A 24,085-nucleotide genomic window follows, 5' to 3' on the forward strand; every position below is an offset into this window, starting at 1 on the left:
AAACAATTCAACTAAAAGAATAAGACAATTCACTCTCCGTAAGATGAAAAGTCATAAACTGTAAATACACCCAAACTTTTACAAAAATACACCCAAATATTCCTAATCTACACCCGAACGTCTGATATAAAAATGGACAAGATTATATTAATTCTAATCAGAACTAGTACATTAGATTCAATTCAAACAAGGAAGAATTAACAGCAAATTTCACAGGCAAGGTTCATGCACTGGTTCATCTGACAATCTGAAGTTGAATTATTCATTATCTTCAAAAACGATTTCAGTGCTTGATGTTAAAAAATAATGGAAATCGAGAATAACGAAGAAAGAGAACAGAGAGAGAAAAGTACGTAAATGAAGAAGGAGAAAGAGAAGGCAAGAAATTCGAAAAAGAAAACGAAATCCTTTCAAAAATTAAAAATCTGTTAGAGGCGCGTGAAAGTGCATAACAAGCGCGTTTGAGCGTAATATCAATTAGAGGATATGTAAGACTTATATAGCAAATCCCTTGTATGTAGCGATTAATCAAAATAAAAAAATTTATTCACTTGTTCATACTTCCATTAAAATACCCAATGTCCAAACTTTACTTTCATACTGGAGAAGCCGATGGGCTCACTCAATTCATACTTCATACGGGACCTAACAACTAAATCCAGCTCGAGACCGGTTCAAGCAGGCTTAGTTTAGATAATAATTCATATGCCTCTTAATACATTGCATTCAGATTTAAACCTGAGTGAATTCACCAAATATTAAAAAGGAACCATTCAGTATTAATTAAGTGAGTGGTAATTTAAGTGTGTTGTGATATTTAGGATTGTCCGATCTACTTGAAAAAAAAAAAAAAAACAGGTTCAAGGGCTCCCACTACTCTTTTTACAAGCCAGCCATAACATACTACTGTAACAAGCTCTGAAAACGTCTGCGACGCTGCTTCCCACCCTTGGAATATCTGTAACTCTGTATGGCCAGACCTCTGTATGGTATAATTCACCTTTAACCATTCATCATTTCAGCGTTATATTAACGGGGAATCGTGGAAGGAAGAATGAGGGGGCAAGTAGTCCTGTTTGGTGATTCCATAACGGAACAATCCTTCCGACAAGGTGGTTGGGGCGCTGCTCTTGCCAATGCCTATGCTCGCAAGGTCACACTCTACTCTCAACTAACTTTCTGTTAGAGTTAGTTTGTTAGTTAGTTAATTAGTTAGCTGGTTTCATGTAACTGTTTCTTGATCTATATTCTCCTCTTCAGGCCGATGTAGTTCTTCGCGGTTATGGCGGTTACAACACTAAGTGGGCTTTGTTCTTGCTCCATCACATTTTCCCTCCGGTACGCTACCATTCTTTGCTTAATTCGGCTCATCATGTTCTCAATTTTTCAATGTATAGATCCGGGAATCAATTCTACAGGGCCAAATATAATTAATTACTTAAGTATAAATGTAGTTTAAAGTAATGTTAATTGTGCCTTTCTTCACTAATCTTATCTTCTTCGGGTGAATCCACAAAGTGCCATAAGTATCTTCTACTTTTTCATTTTAATTCACGCATCTTAGATGGCTGATCTCGTTTGTTTATTTTTCTCGTTTAGTTAGTCATCTGTCTAAGTTTCAGGATTTTCAAGTAATCACATTCATTTGAGGTTGTTCAAAAGCCTCACAAGTTTCTTAATATAGTGTTGCTTCTGATCTACAATAACTGTTTTCGAAGTCCTTAAATCTAGATCCAAAATTGTTCAGAAGCTTATTCTACTTAACATACTATATGCACACTTTTTGTCTCTGTCAACCAGGTGTTGCCATAAAATAGAAGGATGTTAGAGATTTTCATATGCATTTACTCAGAAAATTTTGAATATGTAGAGCTTACAGTAAGCTTTGTCTATGTCAAATAAGAGTGACGTGGTCAAAGAAGCCTGAGGAAACCAAATGTGATTAAACTAAAAATGTTGTGACTTACATTAAAGTTTAGCAGTAATTCAGAGCCTCTGTTACATTCAAGTGTTTATTTTTTTGCTGGTTTCCTTTTCAGGACTCAGGTAGACCTCCAATTGCTACAACAATTTTCTTTGGTGCTAATGATGCAGCCTTGTCAGGAAGAACCAGTGAAAGGCAGCATGTATCTATTGAAGACTACAAGCAAAATCTTAGAAAAATTGTTCTACATTTAAAGGTATAGTTTTCCTCCTGAAATTTGATCCCCTTTTAAATACTTGTTCAAACTTTAATTTAAGCTAGGAAGGAGAGCCTTGGAGCAATGGCTCCATGTGATTCCAAGGTTACGGGTTCAAATCTTGGAATCAGCCACTGATGTAATTATCAGGTTAGGCTTCCTGCATTAATGCAAGATGCTTGTGCACCTGCCTACCCTTTTATCTGCTGCTACTGGATTGAGTCCTGTCGGATGTGTCTGCATTTGAAAATTTTCTCATCTACCCATCCCATATATCCTTTTAGATTCCGAGCTAATGGCTAGCTGAGATACTTAATAAAAGTGAAGATTGAGAGTATTAATTTCAGTTCACTAGCTCTGCAATTTTTTTTATAAGTAATTTCATTATTGTATCTATAATGTAACTCTAGAAACTTGTCTCCTTTTATAAGTAATTTGAATGCTTTGTGCTATTACTTTTCTATGAATCTGATGATTTTATATCATGTTCCATGCGCTGTCAAAGGCATGCTTTCTTTGGACCGTTGCTGTTTTATGCTGTTTCTTCTATGTAGCTACTGTATTGAGTTATAAATAGCCCATTGTTGTTTTTTGATGCCTGTGTTGATAAAAAATACCTGGGCATTGCAAGAATAAACCTTTATGCCATAAAGTACCAGTTATACTATCTGTTATTAATTTGTCAGAATTTGGTTCCAGGAATGTTCTCCAACCATGCAAATTGTGCTTATTACTCCACCTCCAGTATGTGAGGAAGGGCGCCATGCATATGCAAAGTACAGTAAATCCTTTTGTATCCTATTGTTACAATCAACATTTATAATGTGCATTCATTTTTCACTTGGTCTCCATTAAGCATTTGGCTAAATCTAATGAACAATATCAAATGAACCGCTCATTGTTGTCTGACTTGTTATGTACTCTTATTTTTTACTCAACTATTGCTACATATGGTACAACCATTATGATTACAATTATTACCCCCACTGTACTATCCATCTTTTCCAAACCTCTATTTAACTATTTCTCCTTCAATTATGTCCATCTATAAGTCTATCTTGTACTCGTGTTAGTCGTTACACTTCTTGCCATCATGGTGATCTATTGTTTGTTCACTTAGTTGTTACTGAGAATATCTACAAGAACAATTTGGCCCTGTCCCACTATGTGGATTGGATAGATCAGACAGCACTATATTGTCGTGTCATGTACCTGTAAGTATATATACTCAAGAAAAAATATTCTGCAGATAATCCTCTATTGATGTGTGATCATTACCAAGTTATTAAAAAAATCTGCTGTATTTAGACCTCAAAAAGATCTCATCCCACTCCAAATTGTTACTGTATTCTCTGGTTTAGGGCTGCTCACTTAGAGTCCATTAAGAACTATGTTTTGCGAGTTTTATTTTGGTGGGAAAGAGAAGGAAGGGAATGATTTGAACTGTAAAGTGGACTGAGGTTCACACTTGAGTCCCTTTGTTTCCCTGCCTTTCTGGCCAAAATAAAAGTCCGCACACACACTCTTTAAGTTTCATGATCTGGCATAGAAAGAATGTTTGCTTCCATTAGCTTCCAATAACTCAGCCATTGTTAATTTCATGCTGATCCTGCAGATCCTTGTATGGTGAAAATGCAATGAAATTGCCAGAAAGAACAAATGAAGTAACTGGTCAATATGCGAGTGCTTGTGTTGAAACAGCCAAGGAAATGGGTGTGTTTTCTGTTGATCTGTGGTCCAAGATGCAAGAAACAGATGGCTGGCAAAAGAAATTTTTGAGGTTCGTTACAACCTGGACTTTGTAGTTATATACTATTAGTGGATGCCTACTAATCCACCTTTTCTCTAAAATTGAATGTATGAATTAGTAACAAATATAAGATAGTCAAGATGGTAAGTAAACCTTTTATTAAGAGTTCTTGTGTTTTAATGAATATATAAAAAGAGTATTTTAGGAAAGAAAAAACTTGATACCAAATAACCAAATTCCTATCAATTCCCTTTATATACGGTAGATGATATAGTTCTATTGGTAAAACCGTCATGCTTATGTGTTTGTAGGTTTATTATGCATTGGTTTAGTGTATAGTAAAATAAGAACTATTGTCTTTTCTGAAATATATGGCCACCTATTTAAGAGTTATATTATGCTAACATTGATGTGTTACTATTACAGTGATGGGTTGCACCTGACACCGGATGGGAATGCAATAGTGTACCAAGAAGTGATAAAGATTTTCAATAAAGCAGGGCTTTCTGCTGATAATATGCCACTTGATTTTCCTCATCACTCAGAAATTGATGCCAAAAATCCCGAGGGAGCTTTTCAGCAGAAATGTTTTTGATGTTACGTATAGTTTTGGTTTGGTAAAACTTTTTACTTTTCAAAAATAGCTTATGAAAGTTGTCTTTTAAAAGTCAGCTTTTTAAAAGCTCTCGTATCTATATTTGATAAAATCAAACTAAAAATGACTTTCGATAAGCACAAGCATCATAATTGTGTTTGGTAAAATAGCTTTTAAAATTTAAAATGACCATTTTATATATATATATATATATATATATATATATATATATATATATATATATAAATAAAGAAGTTACTCTTTTTGTACTAATAATTAATAAGAATAATTTTGGATATTTATTATTGTATAGAATTATATTAGACTTTTTAATTTTGATAAGTACAAGTCAACTTTGAAAAGCTTCCTTTTAAGTATTTTTAAAAGCATTCTTAATTTTTAAAAGCTACAAGCATATGCTTTTAATTTACTAAACATAAAACGAGGTGCTTATACTTTTGAAAAACATAAATTCTTTTTCAAAAAACTTTACCAAACCAAATTAAGTTTATTCATATTTGGTGACTATTATTTTTCTCCTCAACTCTGAAATAGATGTATAAGATCATGTATGACAAGATAAATAAATTCTTTATACTTTTGCATTATTTTTCCTTCATTGTCTTTTGCCATCGCTGGTATTATTATTCAGTGTACACTTACTAAAAAATAAATTATAATTTAATAAATTAACTATAAAAAGGAGAATAATAGATATTTTGAAACGAACTAAAAAAGTCAATGATATAACGGGCAACTAAGTAAAATTTAAGAAATTGGATTTTTCTCAATCTCGTTAATAAATGCTATCGTAATTTTGGTTCGAATCACATTAATGCTGAATTAAATTTCATTTCCTTTCAGTCTATTTATCCCGTTAATAATCATCTATCAACTGAAAAAACATCCACGTTATTCTTTTGAAAGAATCGTGGGGAAAAAAATGAGGGGGCAAATCATGCTCTTTGGTGATTCCATAACTGAGCAATCCTTCCGGCAAGGTGGTTGGGGCGCTGCTCTTGCCAACGCCTATTGTCGCCAGGTCACACTTTATTTTCAATTAACTTTCAGTTACACTTGTTTTCTGTACTCTCAGATAGTCAGATATGTATCTATGTTAATTGTTAAAAGAAATTTCACAAATAAGTGTCTATTAAGTAAATGTGCTTTCATTAGAAAAATAAAGTATTATACTCCTAACTTGATGAATAAGAGAAAATAAATTAGTAATTAATTTTATATCACTCTTTCTTTCTTTCTTTTTTCTCAAACCAACTGAAAATCTATATTGTTCAGGCGGATGTAGTCCTTCGTGGTTATGCGGGTTACAACACTAAGTGGGCTTTGTTCTTGCTCAATCGCATCTTCCCGCTGGTACGCTACTATGCACTACTCAATGCAACTCATCATGTTCTTAATTCCCAAATTTGTAGATCCGGGGAACAATCATTACAGGGGCAAATAAAATTAATTAATTAAGTAAAATATAAATAATATTAAAGTGAATTATACTTCAATTCTCTCTTACATGTCTGTATTTTATTGAGTAATAAGGTAGAATATAGTTATTTATTGGAGATTGTTTTTGAAGATGCATGGTTATTCCCTCACAATGAGGAGTTACCCCATGTTTAAGTTGATTTCTCCCTAATAGTCATAATAGAAGTAATAGGGGTGTGCATGGGCAGGGTGAAATCGGGTTTGATATGATCTAGACCTAGACTCGAAATATATTGGATCTATTTATTAGATCCGATGAAATTTATACACTTTCAGGCCACGATTATACCGGATAAAAACTGGATGAAAACCGGGTGAAAATCGGGCCGTTAACATTACATTACCTTGATACCTTCTTATAAGCGTGAAAATATCTAAATTTCCAAGACTCCAACATTATTTGACAAGGTAAAATTCACTTAGAAAAATATAACAAGAACCAACTCTTCTCTAAAATTAAAGCACAACCATAATCAATACTAATATTGTTTAATAACACCAAATATTTAAATCAATACAAATAATACAATATTATGCATTAATTAGTCTAAAATCTTATGCATTTTAAATATGAAACATTAACTTATAGTCTTATAATAACTAATAACACAAAATATTAATGTTTACAATAGTTAAATTCTACATAAGAATAGCTATTATCCATCACTAATAACACAAAATATTAATTGTGTATGATGACCGGGCCACCGGGCCGATTTCGGGTGACCCGAGCCATGGTTCGGATCCGACCCGAGATAATGATCGAGTTTATTTTTGAGATCCTTACCCGATTCTAAACCCGATAAAATCACATCAAATTAGTCCTTAAAGTGTTTGGGACCAAGTCGAGTCTTCGAATCGGACTGGACCATGCGCATCCCTAAGAAGTAATAGAAAAAATATCTACCTTACTCCTGAAGTCAAGTTGGATATGGATTTTAAAAGCATCTAAGTCAGTCCGACTCATGTGGGTGAAGCCACATGGGTTGGTTTCGTTATTGTTGTGCCAGTTTTGGTAGCCTAATTTCAAAAGTAGCTTATCTGCTAACGAGGAGGTGGGCTGGGCTTTATGATTAGTTGGCCCAGGTATGAACATTAAGAAAAAAAAATAGAGATGATTCTTTTATTTTATGTTGAATGTTTTAAACAACCTTATCAAGTAGGAACATTTCCTTAATTTGTCGATTTTATAAATGATATTCATTGACACACTCATTTGACACACGTATCTTTTGTGTTCAACCGTATTTTAATAAAATACTAAATTTTTTTAAAATACGTTTAGACATACCTAAATACTATTATATATATATCAACTATATTCTTAACATGTATTCTTAAAATGAATTTAAAAATAGTATATATTATTAAATATTAAAATAAAATATATTTTAAATATTTTATATAATTAAAAAAGATATTAAAAATAATTAAAAAAATAATTTATATTTTAATATTAATAAAATATTAAAATATTATTATAATTTATTTAAAAATTACTTTATATTTTATATATATGTAATGTTCTGTGTCTTATAAGAATTTTAAGAATTTTAACGAGATCTTATTAAATTAAAATTCCTTTTAAATAAAAAACTTGTTATATATATGTAATGTTCTGTGTCTTATAAGAATTTTAAGAATTTTAACGAGATCTTATTAAATTAAAATTCCTTTTAAATAAAAAACTTGTTATATTTTCTAGACACAATTAATATCTAATAAAAATATTTTAATAAGTAAAGTAAAAGATAACACAAAACGCACAATGTTCTTCTCCATGATAGTTATCTTTTAAGTTTTAATCTATCGTCTCAGGATTTTCAAGCATTCACACCCGTTTGAGGTGCATTAAAATCCTCAGAAGACAAGTTTCTTGATGGTGTTGCTTCCGATCTACAAAAACTGTTTGCTAAGTCCTTAAATCTAGGTCCTTAATTTTGTTTGTGTCAACCTGGTGTTGTCAACTTGCGATAAAATAGAATGATAGGAAGAGAAAACTGGTATGGATAGGAATTTGAAATGTATTTAGTCGGAAAATTTTGAATATGAAGCTTATATACTTTTGTGATTAAACTAAAATATTTTGACACTCTTACATCATAGTTTACCAACAGCTCCGAGCCTCTGTTACCCCCATCTTTTCTTCATTAACTAAATAGAGGTTCTTTACTTAATTTTGGTAAATTGCTTAGTTAATGTTGAGCTCCAAGTGTGTTTATTTGTGTGGCTGGTTTCCATTTTCAGGACTCATCTAAACCTCGAATTGCTACCACAATTTTCTTTGGTGCTAATGATGCAGCCTTGTCAGGAAGAACCAATGAAAGGTTCCATGTACCCATTGAAGACTACAAACAAAATCTCAGAAAAATTGTTCTGCACTTAAAGGTTAAATCTTTTTTTCTCCTTAAATTTAAGGGTGCACTTTCATTCTCGTAACTACAATGTAACTCTAGAGACACTATATTTTTCTGTATGACATTGTCTTGATTTTCTGGAATGTTAAAAAGTTTTTAAAGTCACACGGTTTTTCTTTGAACCTTTGCTGTCTCTTCTATGTAGCTGCTGCATTGAATTAATTAGCAGTACTTGGGCATGGCAACAAGCCAAGAACAAACCCTTATGCCATTAAGTACCAGTTACATTCTGTTTATTAACTATAGGTTATGTTTGGTTCCAGGAATGTTCTCCAACCATGCTTATTGTGCTCATTACTCCACCTCCATTTTATGAGGAACGGCGCCATGAATATCTAAAGTACGATAATAAATCCTTTCCTTCCCTATTTTTACCGTCAACATTCATAATGTGCATTCCTTCAACTATTGCTACATTTGGTACAACCATTATAATTTCAGTTATTATCACCACTATATCCATCTTTTCCAAACCTCAATTTGACTGTTCTCCTCCAGTCATGTCCATCTACAAGTCTATCTTGTTCTCTCTTGCTAGTTGCTACACTTCATGCCATCATATTGAGTTGTTGTTAGTTCACTTAGTAGTTACTGCATCTGCAAGTATCTACAACAACAATTAGGCCTTGTCCCACTGTGTGGATTCAGATAGATCAGACAACACACCGTACGTCTTTTCATGTTATTGTAAGTATATAGTCAAAGACAAAATGTTCTGCGGATAATCCTCTATTGATGTGTGATTATTACCAGTGATTAAATCAGCACTTCAGAATTATTTAAACCTTGTCCCACTCCACATTATATGGTATAACATCATTGCTACTGTATTCTCTGGTTGTTTTTAGAGTTCTAACTTTGAGTCCATTGAGACAACGTTTTGCAAGTTTTGAACCTTCAAACCCTTCATTTCGCTTCCTTCCATTTCAAGCAAAACAGTTGTTATTTCATGTTTTGAGATATTATTTTGTTGGATTCTGCAGATCTTTACTTGGTGAGAATGCACCGAAATTGTCAGAAAGAACAAACGAAGTTACTGGTCAATATGCAAGGGCTTGTATTGAGACAGCCAAGGAAATGGGCGTGATGTCTGTTGATCTATGGTCCAAGATGCAAGAAACAGATGACTGGCAAAACAAATTTTTGATGTTTGTTACAGCCTGAACCTCGTAGTTATACACCACATTATACTATTATAGGCATCACTGACACTATTCGATTATGCATGAGTTTCTGAAATTTATGGCTACCTATTAATAATCATGTTTTATCTAACATTGATGTTTTACTTTTACAGTGATGGGTTGCACCTGACAACGGAAGGGAACGCTATAGTGTACCAAGAAGTGATAAAGGTTTTCAATGAAGCAGGGCTTTCTGCTGATAACATGCCATTCGACTTCCCTAATCACTCGGACATTGATGCCAAGAATCCTGAGGAAGCTTTTCAGCAAAAATGCTTTTTGATGTCACATTGTGGTTTTATTAGGGATCTTTGAGCCAAATCTATTCTATTTGGTGACTTATGATTTTTCTCCTGAACGATGTCATAATCTCTAAGCTTAAATAAAACTGCGTTGAGTCAATGAGTAAATTTGTTGGAAGGGGTTTCAGTAATATGTATAAGAATCATGGATTTGTCAAAAACCGGACCTTTAAGAAGCAAGCTCTGAGATTTCATGTTAGTGGTGGAGAAAGACGCCATATCATTATTTATAGTATTTGAAAGTTGAATTTGGATCTTCAAAATTTTGAATTTTTATTTTAAAAGGTAAAGTGTGATCTCTTATCTTTAATAGTTTTTTTTTCTCATATTTTCTCTTAGTCTCATCTATGAAATAAATTGTGAGAGATCACATTTTACCTTCTAAAGTGAAATTCAAAATTTAGAAGAATCCTTAAAATTTTTTTCCAAGAAGTATGGTGAATTGGAAATATTCAGTCTCCATATATTTGAAAGTTTAATATTGTTTTGATAAATATTTTGTAATAATTATTAATAACAAAGTAATCATCATTATATTATTATACAACAGAAAGCAATTTAACGCCAAAGATATTAACACGGCACATTTTGGTATTAGTATATATACTTCTGTTTTCTCAACCTTTTTTAAAAAAGTATCTTTTTTTATAATTATATATAAAAATGAGCATTTAATGCATGATTAATTAATTAGAGTTAAGTACGATTTCGGTTCTTAAGGTAGGTGTTGAAAATTTTTTTCGTCTCTGACCTTTTTGTGTCTACAAAATAGTCCCTAAAGTTTAACTTACTTTTCAAACCGTCTTTCGAACAAAAATACCTTCCCCTTCTTCTCCAAAATCAACAGAAGTAGAACCAGAAGCTGAAGCAAACCCAGAAGTTGAAGCAAAAGCAGAAACAGAAAAAACACCAATGAACCAGCAACAACCAGAAGCACAACAACAACAATAATGGATAATGAAATAAGAAGAAGATTAACAACAACAACAAAAGTAACTAAAAGTAAAAAAACAACAACAATAATGAATAATGAAAATATTAAAAAGAAACATCAGAAAATCATTATCATCATCGTCAAGAACTCAGATGCAGAACTCAAAACTCAAAACTCAAATTTAGCACACGACCACCACCACCTCCTCTTCGATGACGACGAACACGAGGGCGCAGACACTGACAAGGGCGAGGGCCAGACGAGGGCACGACGCTGCGAGGTTGAGGTGCGACGAGACGAGGGCGACGGTAAGGCGAGAGCAAGGAGGAGGAGTAGAAATAGCGAATGACAAAGAGCAAGAACGACGGCGGCGAGGAGCAGCGGCGGCAAAGAGCAGCGGTGGTGGCCCTTCCCCTTCCCCCTTCCCCCTTCCCTTTCCTTCCCTCTTTTCTTTCCCAAACCAAACACCCCCGTGATACCCTTCCTCCTTCCCCGTTTAAAACATTTTCTTTTTTTTTTGTTTTTTAATTAGGGGTATTTTCGGAATAAAAATTAAAAATTTGGTGAAAAGGACGATTTTAAAACTAAATTAAACTTTTGGGATTATTTTGTAGCAAAAAAAAGGTCAGGGACAAAAAAAATTTTCAACCCATACCTTAAAGACCAAAATCGTACTTAACCCAACTAATTATCAATTATTAATATTTTCAATTATTCTAATTATATTAATTATCAATCATTCTAAGTGTCAAACGTCAATCATCTACTTAATATACTAAAACTGGATTTTTTTCCCAACTAATGGAAGTGAGGTTTCGATTCCTCATGAATCCATTTTTCCGTCAAAATGAATGCACTATTTTTTCTTCTAAGTTTATTTTATAAAAATATCTTTATTATAATTATACTATAATTAGCATTTAAGTAATAATGCATAATTATACTAATTTAGAAAAATATCTTTATTATAGTTATATAAAACTAATATTTAATGCATTATTAAACTACTTATCAATTATCAATCGAAAATATTTTTAATCATTTTAATAATAATAATAATAATAATAATAATAATAATAATAATAATAATAATAATAATAAATAATAATAATAATAATAATATGATAATTATATGATAATAGCACCGGTTATTAATAACCAATTTATATTTCTCTAAATAAATTTATTTTAAAAAATATTTTATTATAATTATATTACAATATTATAGTTAATATTTAATAAATAATACATAATTATACTAATTTAAGAAAATATATTTATTATCTATCTATTCTATTTATTCTATTATATAAAAATTGAATTTTTGCACTTAATGATGGAACTGATGTGGTATGCTCTTGAGGTGTTTCCTGATTTATTTCATTTAATTCGTTAAAAGCAAATCAATTATAATTAATTAATTATATCAATTAATTAATTTGATTAGACATTCAAATCTCACCATTTATTATAATTTATATGAATTGATTAATTATATCAATTAATTAATTTAGTTAATTATATTAATTATTTGATTTGATTGGAGTAAATATCAAATTATTTAATAATTAATTTAATTAGTTTATTTTTCTCAATACCTTTTATTTATATAAGATCAAATATTTTTTACCCAATCGCTCTCTTTTCTCTCTCTTTCTCTCCCTCCTTCCCTCCCTCCCTTCCCCTCTTTCTCTCTCTCGTGTTTAAGGTACTAATTTCTTTAATTTTTATTTCTTTTATCTTTATTTATATATTTTATTTTTTTAAAAATTTTTTGTTTATTTTAATTCTTTATTATTGGGCGCATACTTTTTTCTTTTTTAGCTTCTGATTAACAAAAAAGATGTGTCATCTTTACGTTATTTTTAAATAATCTTATTATAATTTTATTTTATAATATTTTATTTTGTCATGTGTGCTTTAATTCATATATATATATATATATATATATATATATATATATTGTCTTTTTTTTTGTGATTCACAATTAATATATACATTGTTTGTGTATGTGGTATATATATATATATATATATATATATATATATATATATATATATATATATATATATATATATATATAGTGTCTTTTTTTTTGTGATTCACAATTAATATATACATTATTCGTGTATATAGTTTATATGTTAATGCTTTTATTGATTCTATTTATTATTTTATTATGTGTCTCTTTGTTGCTTTTTATTTTAGTTATATTCATTGATTTCTCTGTCTTGATGCTCTTTTTATTTGAAATATCGTGACAATTTAGAGTGTATATTGTGACCCATGTGATATTCGTTAATTTGGTGTATCTTTTTAGATGATTTATGTTATAATGTGTTTAAGGAGTTGACTTAAAATTATAATATGATATATAAATTTATAATATGATTTATAGGGCAAAACACATAAGTAAACCATAGCTAGGTCAATATTACATGAATCAACTAAATCAAAAATTGGTTCATCAATCAACCAAAGGAGATTTCTATATAATTCGAACCAATTTGGTTCAAACTCAATCTCCATGTAATTCGAACCAATTAGGTTCGAATTACACCTTGTAAAGGTTTGCCAAATAATTCGAACCAATTAGGTTCGAACTTCTACATATAATTCGAACCAATTAGGTTTGAATTACACATTTGCCAAGTAATTCGAACCAATTTGGTTCGATTTACAGCTACTATGGTGGTTCGAATTAGTGAGGACCAGAGCTGTATTTATATGGTTTGAACGTGAGTTGGTATCATTAGATAGGAGCTAAGATGGCTAGTGAGGACAGTTTCGTAGTGTTGGTTCACCACAAAGGATCCATTAAGAGAAAAACTCGTTCCGGTGTGAAGTTCACTGATAAGGATCCTCTCTGTGTTATAGTAAGGCCTACGACGAGGTATGAGGACCTTGTTAGCTCTGTACTGCTGAAACTTGGTCTAGAAGGTGTGAAACGGGTTAAGAAGTTTTTTTTATCGAATTCCAATCACGGTGCTCCAGAAAACCATAACGTACGATTGTTTCACAATCGGGAGTGATGATGCCTTGCAGGTCATGTTTCATTGTTGCCGGCAGTTTCCAGAGGTGAGGACACCAGAACTGTTGGCAAAGTTGGTTGACGTCGTGTCCAACTCGGGGGGTTCGAACCGAAATACCACCACTTTAGCCACGGTAGCCGGTTCTAACTCAAGACCAGCCGTGGCATCTTCCTCCGTCCCTGCGTACGAGCCGCCCCTCCAACCTGTCGCCTCCCCTTCGTTCACTGTTGATCTCAACAGGAGTGTAGGCGACGAGGTCGGAGAAGGGGAATATCTGCGGACCTCTTTACAGTGTCTTGTACCAGCTGAGGTTGTAGATGGATTCTTGGATGATCCAGAGGACGATGATGTCGAGCCGGATATGATTGCTGATGACAGTGGCGATGATGCTGGAGCAAGTGAGCTTGCTGGGGCGGGCGGTGGTTCTAGCTCTGGCACGCAGCAGTACCCTCCACGTTTTTTCTCTTTGGACTTGGATGCCATGAGGCAGGAGGGGGTACCTGGGCAGCCGGCTGGATTTGGCGCTAGAGATGATGAAGGGTCTGCAGGTCTGACAGAGTTTCAGGTTGGTCAGCAATTTCCGGATAAAGAAGAGGCCCTCTTAAGTGTCAAGACTTACAGCATCCGTCGAGGGGTACAGTACAAGGTCGTGGAGTCTGACTATCGCCGGTATGTGGGCAAGTATTCTGAGTTCGGCAATGGGTGCAGATGGTTGATTCGGCTTAGTCTCCGACAGCGAAAGGGAGTTTGGGAGGTCAAACGTTACAACGGACCGCATACTTGTCTCGCCACCTCGATTTCCAGCGACCACAGGAAATTGGATTACCATGTGATATCGGCATTCATTATGCCAATGGTTAGGGCTGACGCATCCGTCAGCATCAAGGTGCTCCTAAATGCCACCGCAACACACTTCGGGTTTAGGCCGACTTACAGGAGGGTCTGGTTGGCGAAGCAGAAGGCAGTTGCCCTCATCTATGGTGACTGGGATGAGTCGTATAATGAGCTCCCAAGGTGGGTGTTAGGAGTCCAGTTGACGATGGCTAGTACTGTTGCAGTCCTAAAGACGAGCCCTGTTCGTGTCGGTGGACAGTTGGACGAGTCTCGAGCTTATTTTCACAGACTATTCTGGACGTTTCCACCGTGTATTGAGGCATTTCGTCATTGCAAGCCCCTAATTAGTATTGACGGCACCCATCTGTCTGGCAAGTATGGGGGAATGTTGCTTGTCGCGATTGCACAGGACGGGAACTCCAACATACTCCCTGTTGCATTCGCATTAGTCGAGGGTGAGAACGCTGAGTCGTGGTCCTTCTTTCTCTCCCACCTGCGTCAGCATGTGACACTGCAGCCGGGTCTGCTAGTTATCTCGGACAGGCATAACGGCATCAAGGCCGCGCTTGAGGCTCCTGACAGAGGCTGGTTACCTCCGTCTGCATACCGGGAATTCTGCATTCAACATGTTGTGGCAAATTTCGCCCTCACCTTCAAGGGCAAAGACGCAAGGAGGCTACTTGTGAATGCGGCGTACACTAAGACCAAGGTCGAGTTCCATTACTGGTTTGATATTCTTAGGTTCGAAGACCCAGCGATGTGTGACTGGGCGAACCGGATTGAGTATTCGTTGTGGACACAGCATTGTGATGAGGGGCGTAGATTCGGACACATGACGATGAATATATCTGAGTGTGTGAACTCGATCCTCAAGGGTGTACGAAACCTACCTGTGTGCTCGCTAGTGAAGGCAACATACGGAAGGTTGGCGGAATTATTTGTTCGCAAAGGGAGAGAGGCTAAGGCGCAGATGGGAATTGGACAACAATTTAGTTAGCACTTGGTGAAGTGTATAGAGGCCAACTTGAAGACGGCTAGGTGCTTCACCGTTACTGTGTACGACAGAGATAACTCTGAGTTCACCATCGCAGAGACAACTCCGACTGGTTCTTTCTCACTAGGTAGCTACAAAGTCTCGCTTGCATCTCAGACATGTGACTGTGGATACTTCCAGGCTCTTCATTTCCCGTGTCCCCACGCACTGGCATGCTGTGCCTACTCACGGCTTACATGGGAGCCTTACGTCCACCACGTGTATCGTCTTAGTTCGGTCTTCAGTGTGTATCGGATGGGTTTCACACCTCCCATTCTGGAGGGTTTCTGGCCACCATATGATGGGCCGACTGTCATCCCTGACCCCAATAAGAGGCGTGCGATAGAGGGTCGGCCGAGGTCCACTAGGATACAGACCAATATGGACGAGGCAGAACCGAACCGGCCAAAGAGGTGTGGGCTTTGTCGGCAGCCGGGCCACACACGTCGGAGTTGCCCACAGCTCGGAGGAGCAGAGCACACACGGGGGCATGATTAGGTGTTTTGGTGGATTTGGTACTTTCGTTGTTTCAATTTCGCGTTTAGATTCCACTATTATCGATTTTCTTACTTGTAGTTGCTGACTTTTTTGAATTTGTTAACGTCAGTGTGATGTACTTTGAATGGGAATTTAGTTAATGAATATGTTCTTTCTCCGTAGTTTTAAACGAAATGTATGTCTAATGCATACCGGAATAAATAACTGCGAGTTTTATTAAACCATGATGCAGAAACTATGTTCGTAACTTAAATTGCTGTGCGGAACGACTTCTTAGTAATTCGAACCATCTTAGTTCGAATTACTTGCTGGCTAATTCTTCACACTAATTCGAACCTAATTGGTTCGAATTATATGTAGAAGTTTGAACCTAATTGGTTCGAATTATTTGGCAAACCTTTACAAGGTGTAATTCGAACCTAATTGGTTCGAATTACATGGAGATTGAGTTCTAACCAAACTGGTTCGAATTATATAGAAATCTCCTTTGGTTGATTGATGAACCAATTTTTGATTTGGCTGATTCATGTAATATTGACCTAGTTATGGTTTACTTGTGTTTTGCCCTGATTTATAGTATGCTAAAATATTAGGATATTATCATATAGATATTTTTTTATTTGTCTATTAGATTCAACTATATAGGATCTTGAAAATTATGCAATTATGTAATTAGTTATTTTTTCATATAATTATTGTATTGATCATTTACATTAGTGAGATTATTTTCATTATTAATATTTATAAATTGTATTGAAAGAATATAGTTTATGATATTTAATTTTTTACTATTTATTAAAAAAGCATAATTACTTAATGATATTTATTTTTTAAACTCACTATGTATGCAATTTTTTTCCTTTTTTCTGACAAAATTTTACTCATGATGGTAATTCTTCTAATGGTGTAAATGCGAAAAATTATATTTTTATTTTTTGATATAATCGATATATTATTAATAATAAATAGTAATTAACCCTTCATATTTTTAATCAAAGCATTTTGACAATAATTTCTATTTATAGATATTAATGGATGATTGTTTCTTTAAAAATAAATTGCATTATGATTTTAGGTTATTTAATAATTGACAATAATATTTGATTATTTCTTTAAAAATAAATTGCATTATGATTTTAGGTTATTTCACAATGAAATTAATGTTCATAACATTAAATTACTCTAAATTTTTTATTTTCTATTGTTAGTAGTTAATCCCAAATTAAAAAGATTATGTTGAATTGTTGAATAATCCAAGTATAATCGCAGTTAATTTAGTTTATTTGTTTATTAATATAATTGATTGAAAGCATAAATGATAAATAAGACAAGCAAATAATTAGAAAAATAGAATGTTAGTAATTACTTAAAATAGATAACAAAATAAGTTATAGGGTATTACTTTATTTAAATTATTAATAATCTACTTAATATGGCAACATCTCCTTATTCAGAAACTTGTTTCAATCGACACCGAGCGGGGAGAATATGAAAAGCAACTTGAGAAAATCCAAGCTGACAAGTTCAAGCAGATTGAAGTGCTTTCAATTCTGGAAAACAAAATGACAAAGTTGCGCTCCGATTTGGTAAAACTATTGGCATCTTGAACTCCTTTTTTATTTCTAATTTTATTTTTGTAATAACTTCCATCTTTTCTGAACTTTAATATATGTTGAACTTCTAAGTTTGCCAACAATAGAAAAGTTTCAAGTATTTCCCATTAATCGAATTAATCACTTTTCCTGATTCGATATCTTTAATGTGATAGGCATTTCCAGAATATATCCTTGTTACTTGAAAAGGACCTTCCCAACTATGGGACCATTTACCTAGAAATCTTGATTTCTTTTCCATCGGTAAAATGACTTTTAAAACTAACTCGCTTATCCTGAAAGACTTTTTCTTAATTCGACGATTATAACTTCGAGCAACACTTTCTTTTTGTCGAATTACATTATCAAGTGCCAGGATTCGCTTTGAATCTAACTCGTCTAACTCATCAAACATTGCATTTCAATAATCATCGACTGGCAACTCATTCTATTTCGATACTCTTAAAGTATTCAAATTAATTTCCAAGGGTAATACTGCATCATGGTCATACACCAATTTATAAGGTGAGGTTCCTGTTGAACCTCTTGGTGAATTTCGATAAGCCCATAATACTTGACTTAAAGTCTCATGCCATGTTCGAGGCTTATTCCCGATATGCTTTTTAATCAAGCCTATCAATATCTTATTTACTGCCTCTACTTGCCCATTAGCCTGTGCATAATAGGGAGTTGAAGTAACCATATTAATGTTTTTTGAAGCCACAAAATTTTTAATTCACTGGCCAGTAAACATAGTTCCTTGGTCAGTACTTAACGTCTGAGGAATTCCAAATTGATGGATAATATTTTCCTCGACAAAGTCAATTATCTCACTTTGACCAACCTCTACTAAAGGAACTGCTTCAACCCATTTCGTGAAATAATCAATAGCCACTAAAATAAATTTGTACTGTTTTGATGAAGGAGGGTGAATTAACCCAATTAAATCCAAAGCCCAACCTCTAAATGGCCATGGCTTTATTATCGAATGTAATTCAGCCGCTGAAATCTGCTGTATGAAGCCATGTTTCTGACATTCTTGACATGCCTTTGTATAATTGATAGAATCTTTTATCATAGATGGCCAATATACATGATTGCGGTATAACACCCATCTCATTTTCTTTCCTGCCTAATGAGCAGCACATATTCCATTATGAACTTCACCCAAAGCAACATTATGATCTTCTCGACTTAAGCATCTTGATAAACTTCCATCGATCCCTTTTTGTACAACTCATCGGCCAATAACTATAAGACAAAGTTTATTGCTCGTAACTTTACCTTCCTATCAATTGTAATACTGGGATCTCTCAAATAATGAGCAATAGGTTTTCTTTAATCAGAATGCTCCCATTCATCCACACACAAAACTTCTCTTTCATTTGCTGGCACTAAAATTTAATGGATACTAGATAATTTCTTAAAAGTTTCCGGACCAATTCGGTACCTCGAAGTAATCTGGGCTAATTCATTAGCAATCTCATTATGAATTCTAGGGATATGCACTAAAGAAAGTTTTTGAAAAAGTGTTAATAACTCCCAAGCAGTTACTAAATATTTTTGTAACATCTCATTATTACACTTAAACTCCTTCGACAACTGCTTTAAAACTAATTGTGAATCCCCTAAAATTTGAACCTCTAAAGCTCCTTTGCCGATTAAAATTTCAAGACCCAAAATCAGAGCCTCATATTCGGCTACATTATTAGAACAAGGATACTTTAATTCAAACAAGAACACTGATGGGATACCCTTTGGTGAGATAATGAGGATTCCAACTCCTGTACCATCTTTATGCTTGGATCCATCGAAATACAATTTTCAATAGTTGACTTCTACATCAATTATATTTTCCTCCTGGTCATGCAGATCTTTCGAATTGTCTACAAGAAAATCTGTAATGACCTGTCCTTTAACAGCCTTTGCTAGGACATACTGTAAATCAAATTCTATTAATACTAACATCCATTTTTCCAAACGTCCCCTTAACATAGGAAAACTTAACATATATTTAATAAGATCAGTTTGTGATATAACTTTCACCGATTTAGCCACCATATAACACTTTAACTTCATACAAGCATGATATAGTAACAAACATAATTTTTCGATCGGGGAAAACCTTGTCTCGATATCAGTTAAAACTCGACTAAGATAATAAACTGCCCGTTCATTCCCGTTTTCATCATCTTGTGCCAACATACACCGTATAGAATTTTCAGATGCTGCAATGTATAATTTTAAAGGTTCAGATGGACTAATATTCGCCATAATCGGAGCTTTAGACAAATAAGCTTTAATCGAATCGAACGCCAATTGATGTTCTGTGGTCCATTCAAATTTTGAACCATTTTTCAATTTCACTAAAGGCGCAAATACCCTAGTTCGATCCGAAAAATTTGAAATGAATCTTCGAAGATAATTTACTTTTCCCAAAAACGATTGTACTTCCTTTTTCCATTTAGGTGCAAACAATGCTAATATTGCATCCGCTTTATTTTTATCGATAGCTATCCCTTTTTTATGAATAACAAAACCTAAGAAATTTCTAGCTGATACCCCAAAAGCACATTTCAAAGGATTCATCTTTAATCCTTTCTTCCTCAAAGTAAGGAACGCCTTTCTTAAATGGCCATTATGTTGATCTACAGAAATTGATTTGACCATTACGTCATCGATATATACTTCCATGAATTTCCCAATAAATTCATAGAAAATAGCATTCATTGCTCGCTGATATGCTGCTCCAATATTCTTTAAACCAAAAGGCATAACTACCCACTCAAATGTACCTAGTGCCCCAAGACAATGAAAAGCAGTTTTGGCCACATCATCTTCCGCAACGAAAATTTGGTTATGTCTAGAATAACTATCCATGAAACTAAGAATTTCATTTCCCGCTACAGAATCAATCAACATATCGGCAATTGGCATGAAATATTCATCTTTTGGGGTAGCATTATTTAAATCGCGAAAATCGATACATACTCTTAACTTCCCATTTTTCTTCATCACTGGGACAATATTCGATACCTACTCCACATATCGAGCAGTTTGAATAAATTTTGCCTTGATCAAGCGTTCTATTTCTTCCTTAATCTTTATATTAATTTAAGGAGCAAAACGTCTTGGAGTTTGCTTCATTGGTTGAGCATTGGGTTTCAATGCTAATCGATGTTCTACTAATGAACGATCGAGACCAGGCATCTCATGATAATCCCATGCAAAACAATATTTAAACTCATGTAACAGATTGAAGAGTTCAATTCGAAAAGGATCAACAAGATCTCTATAAATATATGTAATTCGAACATCATCAGGAGTCCCCAAATTAATTTTCTCTAAAGGATCCTGATATTCGAACCCTTTATAATGATAATCCTCTTTGATTGAATATCTTTCAAATCCCAAAGGTTCTAAATCATAGATACAATCAAAGGTAAAATCAATTGAATCATAGGAAATAGAAGAAACTTGATTTTTGATTAAAGCACTACTACTTTTATTTTCTACACAATGAGCCTCTGCTATTAAATCGGTAGTCCGGCTCGCATCATTAGTTTCATTACAAAGAAAAGGGAAATCATAACTAAATTCGACTGGCAGCGTCGAATTGAACACATTACAATTAGTAAATGTACTAACCCTATCTAATTCAACTTTATTAGGAGAATCATCTTTATTTTCTAAGAACTGAAAATTACTTAAATAATTATGCAAAGTTACCAGGTAGTTGGAAACTTCCTCCATCTGGTCCATAGTGTAGTCTGTGAGATCTTCACGAAAGACAGTCCCAACCAGTTGGCTCGAAACCCAAGTTACGGTAACGCAACTTCACCGAAAGGCCTTTCGAAGTCAGATAGCACCCTTCACAATTGTAAGAATTCAGAGATCGATTAACATTTAAAGGCTTTAATTTACGGTTATATATCCTAAAATCGACATACATTTGTTCGACGTATAGACTCGAATCTGCTTTGATAATTTCAGGTTTGTCCTCCTTAGTCCATAGAAGCACGCTCTGATGCATTGTAGAAGGTACCGCACCTACACCTTGGATCCAATCTCTCCCCAACAAGGCATTATAAATGGCTTTCGATGGCACCACTACAAACATAGAATGCCTCTCTGATGACCGCACCTGTACAGTCAAAATGACCAGCCCTATCGCTGGTGTAGAAGACCCACTAAAGTCGGTCACAGCAATGTTTGTAGGAACCAAATCATGAGGATGCTTTCCTATTCTCCTTAACATCCTTTCAGGTAGAAGACTAATCGCTGCCCCACCATCAATTAACACCTTGTTTATTTTAAATCCATTCAGTATGGCGATGATATGAAGAGGGCGTAAATGAGACATTTGCCTCTCAGTAGGCCGAGAAAAATATCATGGCTTATCTTCAATGCGAATGAAGGAGAAAGCTACCTCATCTTCCTGATCATAATCCTCATCTGTATTACTTTCACATTCTCCGAGATATTCAGTTGGAATGATTGAGATCGTCCCCACCATGTCATCATCCCCTTCATCGAAATACCCTTCATCAACGTCAACATCCTTATTTTTGTCGACTCCAGAAGACTGAGCAACAGCTTTGCCTTTTTCCATCTTTATAGGTGATGGAATCTCTTTAGGATAAGTCTCTCTATCAAAAGAAAAGACAATTCGTGAATGCACAGAGGGCGTTACCCCCTTGCTTGCTTCCTTACCTGTCTTTATTTGAAGTTTTTTACTTTGATTGAAACTCTTTCTTCTACCTCTTCCTCTTGGGTAACCCCTGACTCGTCCTCGATAGAAGGCATATTGATTTCGAGACGCTACTCGATACCCCCACTGAGGATTGCGTCGATACAGATGATCACGCCTTTGGAATTCTTGACAATTTCTAATCCACTGAACACCTATAGCCTGAGATTGACTCAAAGGTGAAATCACATCATGCTAAGAGATCTTTGAACTAGAACCCTCAATATGTCGAATTGGCTGCCTTTGGCGCGCTTGCTCTTCCCTATGAGCCAATTCTTTCTTCATCCTTTCTTTTTCAAAGATTGCCGCCACCTCAGCATCAAAGACAACATTACACCGAGGACACAGAAATACATCCTGGTCTTTGATCTTTTGCTAAACCAAGAAATCTAGCAAGCCATCTCCCGTTCTAGGATAGACAGATCTCACATGTGACTCAAAATCATCAAGAGCCACATTGAAATCATAAGACATGCCAACTATGTTCACCCCCAAGCAAGGTTCAACATAACTAGCATCGACTTCGAAGGGATCAACATCAACCTTCATTTCCTTCTTGCCATCATCAAATTTCAATCGTCCTTCCATGATTGCTTCTTGAATCAAATCCCTGAAACGGACACAACTGTTAGTCGAATGACTTGTTGCTTAATGAAATTTACAGTAAGGCTTTCCTTTTAAATCTTTTACGGAAAGTAAAGTTTTCCCCTCAGGCAAAACTAATTGTTTATCTTTAAGCAACACATCGAAAATCTTATCAGATTTCGAGATATCAAAACTATATTTCTTCCCACTTTTAAGTTTTGAATCATTCAACTTTTCACTACTAGGAAATTTTTTCAGTAAAGAGCAAACATATGGAGGACCTTTCTTAAGTTCAGCCAAATCGACTTCTGTTTCAAAATCAAATTCCTCCTCTGAGGATTCCATGGTTACATAGGCAACCTTTTCTTTTCGAGTAAATGGTTTACTCTTCGACCTTTGTTCATTTCTATATTTTTCTTTCTCCTTTTTCATAATCTCGGTCTGCCGAACCTTTTTAGCCAAATGAGTCAGATCAGGAATATGCACATTAAGCAATTTCTAGCGCATAAAGAATCCTAACCCCATGGTTGCTATTTTCACTATCTCACTCTCAGGTAATGTCACGTGGCATCTACTTCTAGCATTTTTGAAACGTATTAAATAATCGTTGATGGTCTCACTATATTCACGTTTCAAAGCCACTAGGTCAGTAACTGCTACGTTCATTTTCCCTCGATAAAATTGAGTGTGAAAAGCAGTTTCTAACTGATTCCATGTTGTGATCGAATTTGGTCTAAGATTCGAAAACCAAGTAAATGCATTCTTCATCAATGACGAAGGAAAAAATTTTCATTTTCAAATTTTTATGATTAACTAGATTCCCGATCTCGACCAAATAACGAGCAACATGTTCAGTAGTTGATTCTCCAACTTCTCCAGCAAATTTTGTGGTTATTTTT

General features: G+C 34.3%; 3 protein-coding genes across 3 annotated transcripts; all 3 read left to right on the forward strand.

Moving 5' to 3' along the window:
- Positions 1 to 729: 729 nt before the first annotated feature.
- On the forward strand, positions 730 to 4,710 carry LOC130940616 (GDSL esterase/lipase At5g62930-like). The gene is made up of 6 exons (XM_057868818.1): positions 730 to 1,153; positions 1,261 to 1,338; positions 2,040 to 2,180; positions 2,880 to 2,956; positions 3,796 to 3,960; positions 4,357 to 4,710. Exons 1-6 carry the CDS (start codon positions 1,055 to 1,057, stop codon positions 4,523 to 4,525), a joined length of 729 nt encoding a protein of 242 aa, XP_057724801.1. The 5' UTR covers positions 730 to 1,054; the 3' UTR covers positions 4,526 to 4,710.
- Positions 4,711 to 5,351: 641 nt separating this feature from the next.
- Positions 5,352 to 10,131, forward strand: LOC130944539 (GDSL esterase/lipase At5g62930-like). The gene is made up of 6 exons (XM_057872894.1): positions 5,352 to 5,567; positions 5,822 to 5,899; positions 8,273 to 8,413; positions 8,706 to 8,782; positions 9,426 to 9,590; positions 9,740 to 10,131. The coding sequence occupies exons 1-6, from the start codon at positions 5,469 to 5,471 to the stop codon at positions 9,939 to 9,941; spliced, it is 762 nt and encodes a 253-aa protein (XP_057728877.1). The 5' UTR covers positions 5,352 to 5,468; the 3' UTR covers positions 9,942 to 10,131.
- Positions 10,132 to 13,630: 3,499 nt separating this feature from the next.
- LOC130982881 (uncharacterized) lies at positions 13,631 to 15,725 on the forward strand. The gene is made up of 2 exons (XM_057907015.1): positions 13,631 to 13,813; positions 13,908 to 15,725. Exons 1-2 carry the CDS (start codon positions 13,631 to 13,633, stop codon positions 15,723 to 15,725), a joined length of 2,001 nt encoding a protein of 666 aa, XP_057762998.1.
- The last annotated feature ends 8,360 nt before the right edge of the window (positions 15,726 to 24,085 follow it).

Source organism: Arachis stenosperma, chromosome 1, assembly GCF_014773155.1.
Source record: "Arachis stenosperma cultivar V10309 chromosome 1, arast.V10309.gnm1.PFL2, whole genome shotgun sequence".
Lineage (NCBI taxonomy): Eukaryota > Viridiplantae > Streptophyta > Magnoliopsida > Fabales > Fabaceae > Arachis > Arachis stenosperma.

Bases quoted from the DNA above. Each gene is read 5' to 3' on its own strand.
- LOC130982881 (XM_057907015.1), top strand. From the start codon at position 13,631: ATGGCTAGTGAGGACAGTTTCGTAGTGTTGGTTCACCACAAAGGATCC. The intron at 13,814-13,907 runs GTTAAGAAGTTT...GATGCCTTGCAG, and splicing joins GTCTAGAAGGTGTGAAACGG to GTCATGTTTCATTGTTGCCG.
- LOC130944539 (XM_057872894.1), top strand. From the start codon at position 5,469: ATGAGGGGGCAAATCATGCTCTTTGGTGATTCCATAACTGAGCAATCC. The intron at 5,568-5,821 runs GTCACACTTTAT...TATATTGTTCAG, and splicing joins CCAACGCCTATTGTCGCCAG to GCGGATGTAGTCCTTCGTGG. The intron at 5,900-8,272 runs GTACGCTACTAT...TTCCATTTTCAG, and splicing joins TCAATCGCATCTTCCCGCTG to GACTCATCTAAACCTCGAAT.
- LOC130940616 (XM_057868818.1), top strand. From the start codon at position 1,055: ATGAGGGGGCAAGTAGTCCTGTTTGGTGATTCCATAACGGAACAATCC. The intron at 2,957-3,795 runs GTACAGTAAATC...CTGATCCTGCAG, and splicing joins GGGCGCCATGCATATGCAAA to ATCCTTGTATGGTGAAAATG. The intron at 3,961-4,356 runs GTTCGTTACAAC...TTACTATTACAG, and splicing joins TGGCAAAAGAAATTTTTGAG to TGATGGGTTGCACCTGACAC.